The sequence below is a fragment of the Macrobrachium nipponense genome, chromosome 9 (assembly GCF_015104395.2).
Source record: "Macrobrachium nipponense isolate FS-2020 chromosome 9, ASM1510439v2, whole genome shotgun sequence".
Taxonomy (NCBI): domain Eukaryota; kingdom Metazoa; phylum Arthropoda; class Malacostraca; order Decapoda; family Palaemonidae; genus Macrobrachium; species Macrobrachium nipponense.
This window is the reverse complement of record NC_061110.1, coordinates 23,085,811-23,103,957: the sequence shown is the minus strand read 5'-3', so window position 1 is coordinate 23,103,957 and position 18,147 is coordinate 23,085,811. Positions and strand designations below refer to the sequence as shown.

The 18,147-nt window shown below is 36.7% G+C and overlaps 1 protein-coding gene across 1 annotated transcript in view; it reads right to left on the bottom strand.

The window, feature by feature from the left end:
• Nucleotides 1–18,147, bottom strand: part of LOC135218031 (Bardet-Biedl syndrome 7 protein homolog) — a 197,305-nt gene that overhangs the window by 41,789 nt on the left and 137,369 nt on the right. The window contains 2 exon segments of the mRNA XM_064254176.1: nt 895–1,107; nt 8,845–8,982. Coding sequence (XP_064110246.1) covers nt 895–1,107; nt 8,845–8,982 — 351 coding nt within the window.

Genomic DNA, 18,147 nt, shown 5'->3' with positions numbered 1-18,147 from the left:
AAGAAGAAAAAATACAGGGATACTGATCAATGTATAAGAATTTCGCTGGGACCATATGATCCTTCAAATAAACAGCAATATCTTCGAGGAATTGCTCATAGCCCTAAAATAATTTAAAATAAATATACATTTTGTTTTAATATATTATGAAAATACTATATTTTACAATAATCATATTAGTCGATTTAAATTCAAAATTATTATTACTACTTACTATGGATGTATCTGTATGGTTTTTACCTGCATAGTAGGCAAAATAATGCTTGCATACTTATTTACTACTGCTGTATTTGGAAACAAACCTACCTTAAGAATTAAGTATCATTATTCCTTTAAAATAAAAAAAACTGGGAGCAAAATGGCCTAGCAGCAAAATGACTAGTAATGAAATAGCCAGTAGCAAAGTGTCCAGGAGTGAACTGCCCACTTGCAAACCATCCTAGAACCAAGCTCAACATACCTTAATATATACTGATATGATAGGTTCAATTTTAAAATCTTGAATACAGTTCTCTTTCTTTTTGTTACTTTAAGAATAATCAAATATACAGGCAGCCCAGCTTATCAACAGCATTCCAGTTTTATGGAGCTTAACTAATGACATTGTTAACCAGATTTTCGGTGACGGTAAGCGATTTTTGGCATCAGTAAGCAGTTTATCAGAGTCGGTAAGTGGTTAATGGCATTGATAAGCAGTTTATTGGCTCTCACAATGTTGTAAATGCCATTTATCACCATAATTACTAGCTATTTTCAGTTAACAGCGCTCAGCCCGGAATGGAACCTCTGCCATTAACCGGGGACTGCCTGTAACTTTATTATGGGTTTACATACAAATATATTTCAAACATTCCTGTTAGAGTTAAGTAATTAACATCAAAATGAATCACATACCTGAGTATCAAGAAATGTAGAAACAAAAGTAAACTCTGCTTGCTCTTCTGCTGGGGTTCTTTCAGGCAACTCTGGTAGGCAAAATACAACCCACGCATGCATCTCAGGGAGAGTAAATTGTCCTTTAAGTGTTAATATATTGTATGGTCTATTTGGATCAAAGCTGTGGATTCGAGAATGCAGTGACAGAGGCTTGATACGATACTGTCGAACCTAGAAGAAAGTTTTATATGGATAAAAACCGTGCTTCTCTATTCATATTTGCAATTCTAAAACTATCATGAAGTTATATTTTGAAAAAAAGTATTAACATTCCTCTTGATCAAAAGAGATGCAAAATGGGTCATCTTAAATAATCCAGACTTTCTGAAAATCATACTTTGACATCAGTCTCACTCATTGATCCAGCTTAAAAAATTTCATCCTTGTTAGTCTCCCTTTGAAACTCACTCCAAATAAAACTCTCTATATCACATAAAACAAATTTCTACTTTGAGAAACAAATGACTCAGAGATTCAATTAAGTTCACTTATTGGCTGAGCAGAAGTAAGCAATGTCTTACATAATCTTTATGTTCCTTAAATATAAACCTCTTATTTACCAAAACCCGCAGAGTATGTGTAGAAAAGTAAGTTCTTATTACATAGCTATAAACTGTGAAATTGTGATTTATACTGGAAATACTTCCTCATCCAAGTGGAATGAGGAAGGTCAGAGGTAAGACCAAAGTTATAGGGCACAGCATGCTTCTCTGAAATAATAAGAGAAGTAGTGTATAATAAATGCTCCAAAATGCTATGTGATAAGTTGAGGAGATTATTAATGGTACTATATATTTGAAGGTACAGGAACTGTTGTAAGTAGGTAGAGTGAGATCAATCAGACAACAAAACAAGAGTAGAATATAGCATAAAAAAGGTTGGGTGAGACAGAAGCAAAATATACTTCAGCCAAGTCAGGTTGGGAATGAATGGCACATACTTCACGTGATGCTGGAGCGGAATTATACTGGTAATAAAGTGGGGGTCAGGTGAGGAAGCAGTGGAATATACCTCAGCCTTATAAAACAAAAGCATGGCTGCAATTCTTAGGCGACAGAAAGGGAAACATTTCTAATATATATCCAGCAAGTGGTGAAAAATATATTTTGCCTACTGATGAAGTATACATAGCATGTCCTAACTATCCCAATAATATTTATAAAAAGTGGCTCCTTATCTACCTTGCCAAGAACTATACTATTGGCTTTTTAACATGGTAATAATACAAAGACCAATAGGAACACCAGTACACAATTCTTCACTATGTCTATCACAAACTGACTACAGTGTTCCCCCGTATTCGCTGGGGATGTGTTCCAGACACCCCCGTGAATAGTTAAAACCACCACTAAAAATGCTTATAACTGCCTATCTTGAAAGTTCAGATACCAAATGTATACCTTAAATAACATCCTACTTCAAATATACCTAAAATTACTAACCTATTACTGTATTAATCTTTGAGGTTATATTATTTATATAATTTCAAACTCATCTTAAATATTTTACCATTAAAAATATATATGTACCTACAGCCAATAACAGAGAGAGAAAGAGACCACTGAATGGCAACATCATATATCTGGCCATCAAGAGTGAAATTATGAATTATTTCTGAGACAGAGAATAATAATGGATGGAGAGAGAGAGAGAGAGAGAGAGAGAGAGAGAGAGAGAGAGAGAGAGAGAGAGAGAGAGAGAGAGAGAGAGAATCTCTATCTTTTTATTAATCTTATTAATATCTGAAAATTAGTTATAAGGTTAATAATTTATTTATACTACAAAACAAATAAACATACATAAGTAAAAGAGAGAGAGAGAGAGAGAGAGAGAGAGAGGGTTATTGTTATTGTTTAATCTCATTAAACTTAATATTATTTGAAAACTAGTACTGAATATTATTATTTTACCATAAAATGTAGTAATGCCCTTAAAGATATACTTATACATACACTTCCAGCCCAAACAGAGGGCGAGAGTTACCACTATGACACATGTATCTCGTTTGGCCAAAAGAAAGAAAGAGAGAGAGAGAGAGAGAGAGAGAGAGAGAGAGAGAGAGAGAGAGAGAGAGAGAGAGGAAAGGTTATCCTTACTTAAAGAGTGAAATGGATAGATTATTGTATTTTTTTGTTTTTTTAAAATACTATCACATATGAATTTTGAAATTAGTTATATTATTATTATTGCGAAGATATTAATAAACATACGTACACATGTACCATAGAAATTCTCTCGTCTCAGTAAAAGAGAGAGAGAAATTGCATGATCTGGTGTGGGCTACACCTCCCCTACCCCGTCACATTACTTGATATATTTGATAGCTGTTGGACTCCAAGCCATCTCAGCTCGGACTAACTGGAGTCAAAGACAAGAATGCGGGGTGGTAGAATGGAATTTATTTCATTCTTACAATAATTTTTTTTATTTATAAACTAAAATCTTGCTAATTCACTTTAGTATTTTCTTTAATGAATTGATATTATTGCTGTTTACATTAATATTGATATCTGAAAATTAGTAAATAAATCTTTATTTTGTATTTATCCATACAAAAAACATACATCTCTGTAAGAGAGAGAGAGAGACGAGAGAGAGAGGAGAGAAGAGAGAGAGAGAGAGAGAGATTAGCATAGTATTTCTGTAAAATACTTTCACATATGATTTTTGAAATTACAGTTATTATTATTATTATTTTTTTTTTTTTTTTTTTGCTCTATCACAGTCCTCCAATTCGACTGGGTGGTATTTTTATAGTGTGGGGTTCCAGGTTGCATCCTGCCTTCCTTAGGAGTCCATCACTTTTCTTACTATGTGTGCCATTTCTAGATCACACTCTCTGCATGAGTCCTGGAGCTACTTCAGCCTCTAGTTTTTCTAGATTCCTTTTAAGGGATCTTGGGATCGTGCCTAGTGTTCCTATGATTATGGGTACGATTTTCCACTGCATATCCCATATCCTTCTTATTTTCTATTTTCAGAATCTTGATACTTATCCATTTTTTCCCTCTCTTTCTCTTCTTCAACTCTGGTGTCCCATGGTATTGCAACATCAATGAGTGATACTTTCTTCTTGACTTTGTCAATCAACGTCACGTCTGGTCTGTTTTGCACGTATCACCCTATCCGTCCTGATACCATAGTCCCAGAGGATCTTTGCATGATCGATTTCTATCACTCCCTCAGGTTGGTGCTCGTACCACTTATTACTGCAAGGTAGCTGAGGTTTCTTGCACAGGCTCCAGTGGAGGGCTTTTGCCACTGAATCATGCCTATTTTTGTACTGGTTCTGTGCAAGTGCCGGGCATTCGCTTGCTATGGTGGTTTATGGTTTCATTTTTCGTATTGCACTTCCTACATATGGGAGAGATGTTATTTCCGTCTATCGTTCTTTGAACATATCTGGTTCTTAGGGCCTGATCTTGTGCCGCTGTTATCATTCCTTCAGTTTCCTTCTTTAGCTCTCCCCTCTGTAGCCATTGCCATGTGTATCGCTGGCTTAGTTCTTTAGTCTGTCTCATGTATTGTCCGTGCATTGGTTTGTTGTGCCAGTCCTCTGTTCTCTGTCTTGTCTTCTCCTGTCTCTGTATATTTCTGGGGGTCTTCGCTACTTTTATTAGTCCTTCTTCCCATGCACTCTTTAGCCACTCGTCTTCACTGGTTTTCAGATATTGCCCCAGTGCTCTGTTCTCGATGTTGACGCAGTCCTCTATACTTAGTAGTCCTTTCCCTCCTTCCTTTCGTGTTTATGTATAGTCCCTGTTCCCGTATTTGCTCTTGGGTGTAAGTGCTTTGTGTATTGTCATATGTTTCGTGGTTTTCTGATCTATGGCTGCGGAGTTCTGCCTTCGTCCATTCCACTATTCCTGCGCTGTATTTGATTACTGGCACTGCCCATGTGTTTATGGCTTTTATCATATTTCCGGCATTGAGTTTTGACTTGAGTATCGCCTTGAGTCTCTGCATATTCTTCCTGATCGTGTCCTTCATCTCTTGGTGTTTTATATCCCCTCCTTCCATTATTCCCAGGTATTTGTATCCTGTCTCATCTATGTGTTTGATGTTGCTCCCATCTGGTAGCTTTATCCCTTCAGTTCTCGTTACTTTGCCTTTTTGTATGTTGACTAAGGCGCATTTTCTATTCCAAACTCCATCCTGATGTCCCCAGATACAATCCTTACAGTCTGGATTAGGGTATCTATTTCCTTGTTGCTCTTCCATACAGCTTGATGTCGTCCATGAACATCAGATGGTTGATTCTGTTGCCTCTTTTCTTGAGTTGGTACCCGGCATCCATCTTCTGTAGTACTTTGTCATGTTATTATTATTATTATTATTATTATTATTATTATTATTATTATTATTTTTTTTGCTCTATCACAGTCCTCCAATTCGACTGGTGGTATTTATAGTGTGGGGTTCCGGGTTGCATCCTGCTCCTTAGGAGTCCATCACTTTTCTTACTAGTGTGCCGTTTCTAGGATCACACTCTTCTGCATGAGTCCTGCAGCTACTTATTATTATTATTATTATTATTATTATTATTATTATTATTATTAGGGAAAAACCTCTTTCTGGGTTTGCAGAGTATATATAATGTTGTAAAGGGTCCACAACAATAACAAGTGTTAAGAGTCCGTGTATAATTTTAATGTCTTAAAAATTATACACGGGCTCGTAACACATTGTATTATTGTGGACCCTTTACAACATTATTATTATTATTATTATTATTATTATTATTATTATTATTATTATCATTATTATTATTATCATTTGAAAATATTAACCCTTAAACGCCAAGTGGATGTATTTTACGTCGACATTTTTTGTCTCTTGGGTGCTGACTGGACGTATTTTACGTCGACATACAACAGTTTTTTTTTTAGAATTCGCGGAAAATACTTATAGGCCTACCAGCCGAAACTCTTGAATCACGCGCCTTGGGGGATGCTGGGAGTTCACGGATCAAGGTGTTGTTTTGTTTACAATCGTTACGCAGGCATGCAAGCGCGAATTGCTGTTTTCTTGCCGCACTAAAAAGTATCGGTGACGACATCTTGGAAATTATTTCATCACTTTGACATAATTTTTGTATCATTTTAAATTAGCTGTTACATGGAGTATTATATATGAAAATTTGTGCATTTTTATGTAGAATACAACAAAAAAATACTCATGATTGTAGCTTTTATCAGTTTTGAGATATTTCCATATAATAAGGATAAGTACCAAAATTTCAACCATCGGTCAACTTTGACTCTACTGGAATGGTCGAAAAACGCAATTGTAAGCTAAAACTCTTATATTTTAGTAATATTCAATCATTTACCTTCATTTTGCAACAAATTGGAAGTCTCAAGCACAATATTTTGATTTATGGTGAATTTATGAAAAAACTTTTTTCCTTAAGTCCGCAAAGTAACTCTTCCAAAAAAATCATACGTGCGATTGTGGTAATGTTTGCACCATTTTAAAATTAGCCGTTACATAAAGTTTTATATATCGAAATGTGCACAATTTCATGCACAATACACTAAAAACAAACCCATGGTTGTAGCTTTTATCAGTTTGGAATATTTTCATATAAAAAATAAGTGACAAATTTTCAACCTTCGTTCAACTTTGGACTCTACCGAAATGGTCGAAAAACGCAATTGTAAGCTAAAACTTCTTATATTCTAGTAATATTCAATCATTTACCTTCATTTCGCAACAAATTGGAAGTCTCTAGCACAATATTTAGATTTATGGTGAATTTATGAAAAAAATAATATTTTCTTACGTCAACGCGGTAACTCTTCCGAAAAAATCATACGTGCGATTGTGGTAATGTTTGCACCATTTTAAATTAGCTGTTACATAAAGTTTATATATGAAAAATGTGCGCAATTTCATGTAGAATACAACGAAAAATAATTGAAGGTTGTAGCTTTTCTCATTTTTGAAATATTTGCATATAAATTACGATAAATTGAAAAAAAACAAAAAATCACCGTTCGCTCAACTTTGACTCTACCGAAATGGTCGAAAACGCAATTGTAAGCTAAAATTCTTACAGTCTAGTATATTCAGTCATTATCTTCATCTTGAAACAAGTTCGAAGTCTCTAGCACAATAGTTAGATTTAGGTGAATTTAAAAAAAAATACTTTCCTTCCCTCCGCGCGGATTCTCCGCCACAAATCTCCGAAATGCGTACGTACCATTCTCGGAATATTTGCTCCGTTTCATATTAGGCATTTCATAGAGTTTTATATATGAAAATGTGCGCAATTTCATGTAGAATAAAACGAAAAAAATTTAAAGGTTGTAGCTTTTCTAATTTCTGAAATAATTGCATATAAAAACAATATATATAAAAAAATTCGACATTCAGTCAACTTTAACTCGTCAGATATGGTCGAAAACTGTAATTGTAAGCTAATACTCTTACAGTATAGTAATATTCAATCATTTGTCTTCATTTTGAAACAAATTGGAAGTCTCTAGGACAGTATTTAGATTTATGGGAATTTTTGAAAAAAATATTTGTTTACGTCCGCGCATTACGAATTCATGCATCATTTCGTGTATAATATTTTCTCTGTGTTGCTTTTATCGTTTTTACAATGTGTTATATACCAAAATGATTGCAATTTAGTGTACATTACAACGAAAAAAAATTAACTCGTTACCTTTAACCGTTTTGTGCATAGCGCGATTTGAATACAATTATATATGAAATTTTGTTTTCGCGCTATCATATATCGCATTATTTATACATGATAATGATAATTTTTTTCATTTCTGATGGTTGCATACTAAACTTCAGGCAATGAAAAAAAAAAGGAGACAAAATGAACTCTTAATCTTGAAAACTAAGCGCGCTGTGATTTTTTGAAAAAAAAAAAAAATTTTTCCGCTTCTGCGCTCACTCCGAGACACGCCCCGGCACACTGAAGACGATTTTTAATATACCACTTCGGCGTTTAAGGGTTAATAAACATATTATACATACGTGTACCATAAAAATCTCAAATCTCAGTAAAGAGAGAGAGAGAGAGAGCAGAGAGAGAGAGAGAGAGAGACGAGAGAGAGAGAGAGAGCACTCCCTCCACTCCTTGTCACATGCTTGACTGGAGTTTGAAAGAAAGACGCGTAAAGACTGGGATTTCCTTCATTCTTACATAATTTTTTAAATTTATAACTAAAATCTTACTTAATTCACTGTAGTATTTTCTTAACAAATTGATTGCTCTTTACATTAATATCATTATTTGAAAAATTAGTAAATCATTTATTTATCATACAAAAAACATGCATCTTTGTAAGACAGAGAGAGAGAGAGAATTATTATTGTTATTATGTGATATTTAATCTTATTAAACTTACTAATACAGTATTGATCAATATTAATATTTTAAAATTAGTAAATCATTTTTGTATCATAAAAATATATTTAGGCATGAAAATAACATAAAAATACACTAATTAGTGATTATTTATCATCAGAAAACCCCGCGAATAGACGAATTCTCCGCAAATAATGGGTAGATATGGTCCAGAGAAATCCGCGAATCAGTGAGTCCGCGAATCCAGAGAACGCAAATACATGGGCCCACTGTATTGCAAAATTAAGTATCTCTGGAAATGCCCTCAAAACTCTTTTTGAAGTATGAATTATGAAGGCATCTTTTATCACCCACAGAGGACACATGTCCAAACCAAATAGCAATGGGATCTCCCCTTGGGTTACCTATTTTTAAATGGACGCCATTGGGCAATGTGTTTTCTTCCCACTGTGCACGTGCATTACTTCAAAAAGGAAAGGAAATGTTAAAATACAAAATTTTACACAAGTGAGTATTATCTGTGATTATTATTCATAGACATCTATCTACAAATCTCATGAGTACTTTTTTCTTACCTGACAACACTTTGGTTGAAGTCTAGGAGTGATGTAAGCCTGCAAAGTGCCATATTGTCCCTCTATGGTACGAATGCGCACTTCCAATCTAGTTGTATTTGCCTGACATCGGTAAGTAGCAAGAAGAAAATTCCCACTCTGCAAAAAATTTAAATATAAATAATAAAAAAATAACTACAATGCATTTGCAGTGATTTGTTTACTTCTTGTTTCACCTTTGTTATTTCCATTTAATTCATTTTCCTTTCTGAGAAATATAATTCCTAATTTTACATTGACAGTAAATAACAGCACATTAAACTGACAAGATTCCTAACAAGACCTGGCACAAGAGGAAGTAAACCTAATGTGGCCTTCTCATTGACCTCGTTCAATTGAGTTTAAAATTAGGTCACCCAGCTGAGCAATGTGAAGGTTTTCAATTTCCATATGCATGTGAGAAATAGTAGCATGGCAGCCACTTAAAGGTTGCTTAGGAGAAAACATTGAACAAAGTTATATTCTTGTGCTTATGAGTAAATAGACTGATAGAGAGACAAGATTATATCAGATTTAGATAGGAATCAGAACTGAAGCAACTCTCAACTGTAGCCATTTCATTCCCAGCAAATGACAAAGACAGGGCATACACAAAGAGTGGGGAATTAGTAATGAAATGCTGTTTATTGCAAGGGCAAATAGGGTTACATTCAGTAAACTACCTTAAGGAATTACTTTATGCTGGCAGACACACTAGATCTAGATCCTACCACAAAAATCAGTCCTCCCCTGGAATCCACATGCTGATTCCAGTGGTAGTTCTGTCAAGGCAAAGCATACTGATACTTCTCAGGTCATAACATAAAAGTTGATCAGACCACCACAGATCTCATTTCTGTCCTTGAAAAAGAGCTCAAATCCAAATGACAGTATCCCTTTTATATGATCAAATTAGGGAGTTAAAAAGGTTAGACAGAAAAATGAAGGAAGCAAAGCCTATTAAATTGGGCAAAATGATTTAAGGGTGAAACTCATAGAAACCTCACATTTGCACTAAACTCAAAGAAAACCTCATATTTGCACTAAGTAGTCATTAAAATATTTGGACAGCAATATAGGTGTGTATGTGTAAGGCCTAGGGTTTTTGATTAATAATATATTGTCCGTGTGTTCTTTTGACTATGGAATGTGAAGAACAGTGAAGGAGCGGCAACCCGAGAGTAGCTGATGAATGAGTTTCTGGGGATGGCGTGAGATAAAAATGCTTAGTTCGACAATGTCAATGTACTGAGTTATTTTAACTCTTCTCAAAGTGCCTGTGTGAAACTGGATGCAACTAGTGTTGCGAGGCGCTAGCGAACTGTGTGTTCATATGTGCGTGTGTGTCTCTTCCCTTTAATAGTTCCATACCCAAATCAATGGGAGGATTTTGACAGAGGGTCATGAAGTGAAAGGCAAGATGCCGTGGCGTTCGCCGGGAGTTTTTATTAACTGTGTTTAAGTGTTCCGGCTGCTTGGGTGAGTGTTGAAGTGTTTTAGCCGAAGACTGGCTTGTTGTCTGTTTGACATTTTTAAGAATATCTGATCTTTAGATTTTGTTGCTAAACTTATGTGTACTTACCGGGATGTGTTCTGTATCTTTGAAACAGACGATTCTGGCAGTTCCCAGAGGGGTGTAGACTTTTTTGGTGACTAGACATTGTACTATTCGGGGTTTTTTTAGTTAGTCTGTAAGACTGGATTACTTGATTGATTGATTGATTTATTCATTGTTAATAAACGTTAATGTTATGACGCAACTCTCTCATTTTCATTACCTGTTAGAATGGAGAGATTCCTTGGAGAGAGAGAGAGAGGTGTCGGTGCTAGAGAGAGAGAGAGAGAGAGAGAGAGAGAGAGAGAGAGAGAGAGAGAGAGGGGCTGTGTGTTGGTTTGCCTTCCGTTTCGTGCTCACGCTTACCTAATGAATAATGGGGGGGAATCCCCCATTACAGTGGTGGCAGCGGTGGTTTGTAAGTGAGGGTTGCCAGGTGCCTTCTCACCGATCGCGTTTGTATTGTGCCGACGAGATTTACATGTTTTACGAGAATTTTGAGTTCTTTTTTGTTCCATTATGGAGTGGTGAGTGTTAAAAAACTATTTGTTTATCAAAGGGAGAGGGTTTTTGTTTAAATATTTCAGTGCAATGGGATTGGTTCAAGAGGTCAAAATAATTTTTTGTTTCTTTCCCCATAGTAGAAGTGACGTGTTTTCTTTATTCACGCGTGTTTATAATAGACGTATTCGTCTTTGCTTTAAACACATAAGAGTGTATAGAGATGTGTTTTTGCATGTGAACTGTGCTTAGATAAGCATACTTGGCTTAGAGACAGAGCGGCACATTTCACGGGCTCAGCACTTTCTGCTCACCGCGCAGAGAGGCGCGTTGCATTGTGGGTACTGCATACCTCGAGGGAGGGCATTGCGAGATGGGTACTAGTGTATACCTTGGGAGGAGGTCCTCAGACACTGTTTAAGGGGAGATGGGGGTACTACTGGTCTGCCTCGGGGGAGTGTCAATGCTCATTCGGGGGGGGAGCAGAGCTTTTTTTTTCTCATGTGGGTGAACTCCCCCTTTCCCCCTTTTTCTTTTTTTTTTTTTTTTTTTCTTTGTCGGGGTGTTGGGGGATGGGTTGGCCCCTTGACCATAGGATGCTAAGACATCAGCTGATTGATTAGTTGATGAAGTGAAACGCCCATAGTCTTTTTTTTTTTAGAGAAGAGATATTTTTTTTCTTTCTTGGAGGAAAAGAAAAGGAAATAAAAAGAGATTTTTCTTTTTCCGTGAATGCGGGGAAAAGTAGTTAACAATGCACGGGATGTGTTATATGTTTTCTTTGTGCCTTGAAAGACACAAATATAAGGGGGAGGGGGATACACAGATTATTTTTTTTATTGTGTTGGAGAAATTACTTTGAAGTGCCGAATGGTGTTGCCCGTGCCGTGAATGGTGTATGCTGGAGAAATTGTACGTCATAGGATTCAGCAATACTAGTGTATGCTATTTGAATTGACCCTTACTTGAGATCTTTGCAAGAGAATTGTTGCTATGGAGAGTTATTATTATTATTATTAATAATTATTATACTTGAGATGTGTCACGGGAGGTTTGCTTAAGTATAATTATCATTACGGGAGAATTGTTTTACGAGAGATTTGAGATATTTCATGGGAGATTATTTTATAATTATTGCAGATAATTATTCAAGGAGAATTATTCCAATGAGTTAATGGGAGAAGTCTTGTGTTAATTAATTGTTGAGTTTTTGTAACTTTAGTCTTGTGTTAATTAATTGTTGAACTTTTGTAACTTTGGAGAATATTTTCAGTGATTCACGATGATTAGTTTTGCTGAATCTTGATGAATCTGACTGAATCTTGGTGAATTGTGTTGAATCTTGCTGAACTTTTGCTGAATTTTTTGCTGAATTCCTTGGAGAATGGACAAGCATTGACATTGGTGATATTTTTTTTTTTGTACTGATCTGATGATTTTGACGATAGCAATTTTTTTGGTGATTTTGTGATAATGATATTTCTGATACTGATTTTTTTGTACACTAATACGTGGGCGTTTTAATGCTATCAAGGGTGGTAAATGGTGGTAAATTTTTATTTTTATTTTGGGAGGAACTAACAACACATTATTATTTTTTTTTCCTCTTTTTTTTATGAGTTCAGCAGATAATTGCTTGACATCTAGTGAGTTACGGGAGATAGTGAACAAGGCCGTTGATTTTTCTTTTCTCCTTTTTTGGAAGTAGCCATCGCCGACACAAGTTTTTTTTTACCAAGGGTGAATTTGAATTTGTTTTTTTTTTTTCTCTCCAGTTAGTGTGAATATTATCTCAGTTCGTGACTTAGAGTCATTGTTCAGGAACGTGTTTGGGTTTCAGCTATTTGATGCTATAGAGAAATATATGGGAGAATTTTTTTTTTTGCACGTTTTGAATGCATACGTAGTGGCACTACATTTTTTCTCTGGATATTTGTGTTCCAGAAATTGTGAGTTTTCTTGCACAATAGGTACCTTTGTTGTATTTGTGACAACTTTGTGAGAGGATGGAAAACTTGGTTAGTTTTCTAGTGACTTATGTCGTAGTGCATATGGAGAAGTCTTGGCTTAGACATTTGAATTTGCAGGTTCTGTTATAATGAGTTTGTGGCACATTGGTGATTTTTTCTAGAATTTTCTAGACAGTTTTTTTTTATTTGCCGAGTTTTGCCCCTTTTTTTAGCAGTTATGCTAAACGGAGAGAGTTTTTATAGTTTTTGACCATAACATTGAGTTATTCTCTGGAGAATTGGAGATATAATTGAGATATATTATTTTGGAGAGATAATTGAGATATATTTGGAGTTACAATTGGAGGTATATATTATTTTGAGTTATAATTTGAGATATAATATGGGAGATATATATTTGGCCATTTTTGATATGCCAATGTGATATGTTTAGTTCAATTATTTTGCAGCCATCTTTGTTGCAAATGGAGACACATTTTTTTGGGAGATTATGGGGCAATATTTGTGAGTGTGAGTTAGATGCCTTGAGTGCACAATTTTTATGGAGTTAGGATTTCATTTTTTGATATTCTTTTTTGGAGATATATTTTTTGGAGCCTTGTTTTGTTCCACATGGAGTATTGGGGAAATAGAGGTAAATATTTTGTATTTGCCGAAATAGAGGTGATTATTCTCTATTCCTGGAGTGGTGTTTTTTTTTATGACATGTGGCTATTGGAGAAATAAGAGAGAAATATAAGGGGGTTGGTTATTACCAAATGGAGGAAATATTTTTATAACGGAGTGGTGTTATTATTAATATGGTGAAATATATGGAGTTGGAATTAATCTTTGGCGGGTGACCCTTTTTTGTGGTTATGAGTTTTGAGTTTAATTTCTCTGGGAGTTTTTTTTTGAGCCAAGAGAAGATTTTATGTGGTTCTCTTTTTTGGTTTCGTGACTATTTAGACGAGTGGCATTACTGCATTACGAGTCCTATGGAGATGTGTGCATTTTTTATGTTCACAAGTGTGTTATTTTGGAGGCATAATATGAGAGAACTAAGTCTTTGAGACAAATCTTTGCACATTAGTCATATCCTAGAGTTAATTCTGTGAAATGTGTCTGTTAGACCTTTTTTTCTATGGAATCATGAGTTTCCAAACTTATGTGTCTGACTGGACAATTTTTATGCTGATGTTAGAGCATACATCCGCAGGCGATTTTTCTGCTGACAAGCGATGTGATGAGCGCTGTTCTGTTCCTTTTCCTCTGATGATGATAGATCAGAATTTTTTGCAATATCTAGAAACGTTGACAATAGCATTTCACGAAAGCGCATGGGTAAAAGTTTGCTTTCTGGCAAATTCCATAACTTTACATGGAGCATTTCTTGGGGAAAAAGCGGGGTTATGCATATTATACATATGTTATGTATTTTGTGATTGGGGAAACCTACTTGTGATTATCTTTTTTTTATTTTTCTTCCTTTTCCTATGAGAGATATAATTTGGGGATTGAGTTTTAAGTAGCATTTCTTTTTTGGAGGGAGATTTTGATTTTACCGGTGATGTGATTTTTCGGGAGTTGCTATTTAACGTAAATGGGAGTTTGGCGTTAGTCTTTTTGTAATTATTGTATGAGGCAGTAAAGGGGAAGGGGTTTTTTGCTGTTTAACATTGGAGATTTTTTTCTGATTTTGTGGGTTGTTCAAATATCAGAGCTTGAGAGAACATTTTTTGGGTCTGGGCTTGTTACGTGATTCTTTTTTTTCCTTGGGCTCATTACGATTTTTTTTCTTTTTTTTTCTTGTGAGCACATCCGAGTTTGAAATGTGAGTACAGAAGTCCGTGGAGTTGCTGTGATTTCTGAGTTGTGTGTGCTGATGTGTGAGTTTGGAGAATTGAGTTGGAGAACTTGATGTTTTTTTCCTTTGAGAGTTGCGATAATGACTTATGATTTAGTAGTCATATTAAGGGAGTTAATTGGGAGACGTTCAGTTAGTATTTCTGACTTTTTGAGATCATTGTTTGATAGAAGTAGTATGTCTGTTGATAGAAGTAGTATGTCTGGGTTAATTTTCTTAGATTGACCAAAGACTTGACTGACATACTAACACACACCAAAAAAGTCGTTTCCCGACGCCAGCAAGACGTCCACCAGCCATGTGCAGAGAGGTTGCTGTTATTTTACCCCAGGGTGATTACAAGAATTTCCACGTGGGTGTTCAAGAGAATTCTACAGCGTGTCTTTTGGGGATCTGCAGAAGCCGTGAGAAGTCTTCTACAATGAGGGAGGCATTCTGTCTCCTACAGGCTGCTACGCTTACAGTCTACTTTACTGTCTGTGCAGCTACTTGCAGACAAGCAAAGAGGGATATTCAAGAATTCGAAATGCAGAAAAATGACAGAGAAAATTCTAGTGTTATTGGGAGATAAAAGCATAATATACTTTATTTTATAATGCCAGAGACGTGCAGTTTTTACTTGTATTTTATTTTAAGCCGGCCAGTGTGTTTTGTATTATAAGCTGTTTTGCTAGGCAGGGGCTAGCATTAGGTGGCAGAACTATGTAAGGCCTAGGGTTTTTGATTAATAATATATTGTCCGTGTGTTCCCTTTGACCTATGGAATGTGGAGAACAGTGAAGGAGCGGCGACCCGAGAGTAGCTGATGAATGAGTTTCTGGGTATGGCGTGAGATAAAAATGACTTAGTTCGACAAGTCAATGTACTGAGTTTATTTAAACTCTTCCTGAGGTGCCTTTGTTGAAAAACTGGATGCAACTAGTGTTGCGAGGCGCTAGCGAACTGTGTGTTCGTTAAGGTTGCGTGTTGTGCCTCTTCCCTTTAATAGTTCCATACCCAAATCAATGGGAGGATTTTGACAGAGGGTCATGAAGGTGAAAGGCAAGATGCCGTGGCGTTCGCCGGGAGTTTTTTATTAACTGTGTTTAAGTGTTCCGGCTGCTTGGGTGAGTGTTGAAGTGTTTTAGCCAAAGACTGGCTGTTGTCTGTTTGACATTTTTAAGAATATCTGATCTTTAGATTTTGTTGCTAAACTTTATGTGTACTTACCGTGATGTGTTTCGGGATGTGTTCTGTATCTTTGAAACAGACGATTCTGGCAGTTCCCAGAGGGGTGTTGACTTTTTTGGTGACTAGACATTGTACTATTCGGGGTTTTTTGAGTTAGTCTGTAAGACTGGATTACTTGATTGATTGATTGATTTATTTATTGTTAATAAACGTTAATGTTATGACGCAACTCTCTCATTTTCATTACCTGTTAGAATGGAAAGATTCCTTGGAGAGAGAGAGGTGTCGGTGCTAGAGAGAGAGAGAGAAGAGAGAGAGAGAGAGAGAGAGAGAGAGAGAGAGAGAGAGAGAGAGAGGGGATTGCCGAGAGAGAGAGGCTGTGTGTTGGTTTGCCTTCCGTTTTGTGTCACACGCTTACCTAATGAATAATGGGGGGGGAATCCCCCCATGACATATGTCTGGGAATTTGCATAGGTGCACAAAAAGACTAAATCAAAAGTAAAGGAAATGCTAAGAAAAAAATTTATTTTCTTTCAACCAATGACAGCAAATCAAGATATCTTTCTTCACAAGAAAATCCTTATTATACTGCTTTATAACAATTGGAGAAAAGTAATAAGTATATAGGCAAAGATACTTCAAACGGAATCAAATACTCGACCCTGAGAACATCCACCACCCACTGCTCTGCTCCCAGTTCCTGCCACACCGTCCAGTGATTTGCCAGGCAACCCGCCACTGGTGTGGCTGAGTGATGAGAGGCGCCCATCCTATCGTCTTGAGCCTCTCCCTCTTCCCCTAATTCCCCTTCCTCTGTTATTTCTATTGTGAAAGGGCCAATGAGCTAACTTCTTTGGGAAAGAGGGTCTTGTTGCTCTATTAGGGATGTTATGTCTCACTGGCTTCTTTCAAGGTATTTGCTGCTGCCTTACCTCCATAGGATTAGCTTGACTGTTAGATGTTTTTCTAACTGCCTGCTGTACCATTCTATCGTTAGTGTCCATCCTTCTTCTATCTATAGCCTCTTCCAGTATGGCCTCTGGCAACAGCAATTGCGACTCTTAAGATATCCCCATTCCGCATTGTTAGCAGGAAATCCAAATCAACAGTGCGGCTTAGTCTAGCCAAAGCTGCATCCCTCCTCATTAACAGGACATTTGCCCAAACATTGGCACTTAAATTTGTCAAGTACGCAATTGCTTTGGAACCCGATTGTAGTAATCTAATGAACAATGGTTCATCCACTACTTTTCTTGTTACTTCCGAGGATGCAATCTTCGCCACTGCTGTTGACCAAAGATCCAACCAAGAAGCAGTCTGAAAGACAGAAGCTGTTGCTTTTAACGTAGCAGCCTCTTGGCAAGTCATCGAAGGGCATTCCATTTTAACTTGATCTAAGGTTAATCCAGGCCTTAACCTTACCACATTTGGGTTATATAATTTGTCAAGATAGCAAAGGAACCGTCAGTGTCGTATATTAATATTTCCTATGTTTTATCATTGGAGGAGGGATAAACTTAAACGATCTATTTGATCTTAAGGAAGTATCCCTTCCCGCAATCCGTGCGTTTACTTCTTGTAAAACGGACTCTGCATGACTTGAACAAGGCAATTTATACGACACCTTGGTTTCCTTTTTCACCCAAAATGCCATGTCAATCCCCGAAGGAAGCATACTGGCAGGTGTTTCTGTTCTCCCCGAAAGGTTATTGAATTGAGGAATCAAATCAATCACCTCCGCATACGAAGCCAGAAACTCTTGGTTTTCTCCTTCCTCCGGTTCTAGCGTACTGTGCTCAGCCACAGGAGACGCTATCTCACTCCTATCCTCTGACAAACATCCGGGTGCTTCGTGGCCATCTGCCCCTACGGCCGCGGCCTCTTAGATTTCTGATGGCCGCCGACCCCTCGATCCCGAACAGTCAGCAGGAGAACGAGACCGCCTCACTCCTCTGCTCGCGGATCTAGAGCAAGAATCTCGTATACCTCCAAGATGAAGGCTCTCTCGAAACCGAGCGAACTTCCTCTCTATGACGATTGATATCGTCTCCAGTGACCGTCTGAGAATTTGGCCTTGATCCTTCATCTAGGCGGACAACGCCTTCCACCAATGTATGAGACGAGGTTGCCAACTCTCTATTCTTTGTTCTTTTAATAGGAGCCTTTTCATCTTTTCTCCGTATTTTAAAGTGTCTTACAGGCGAAACCGGTATCTGTGCTCTATCCTTTGCTCCCATTTTCGT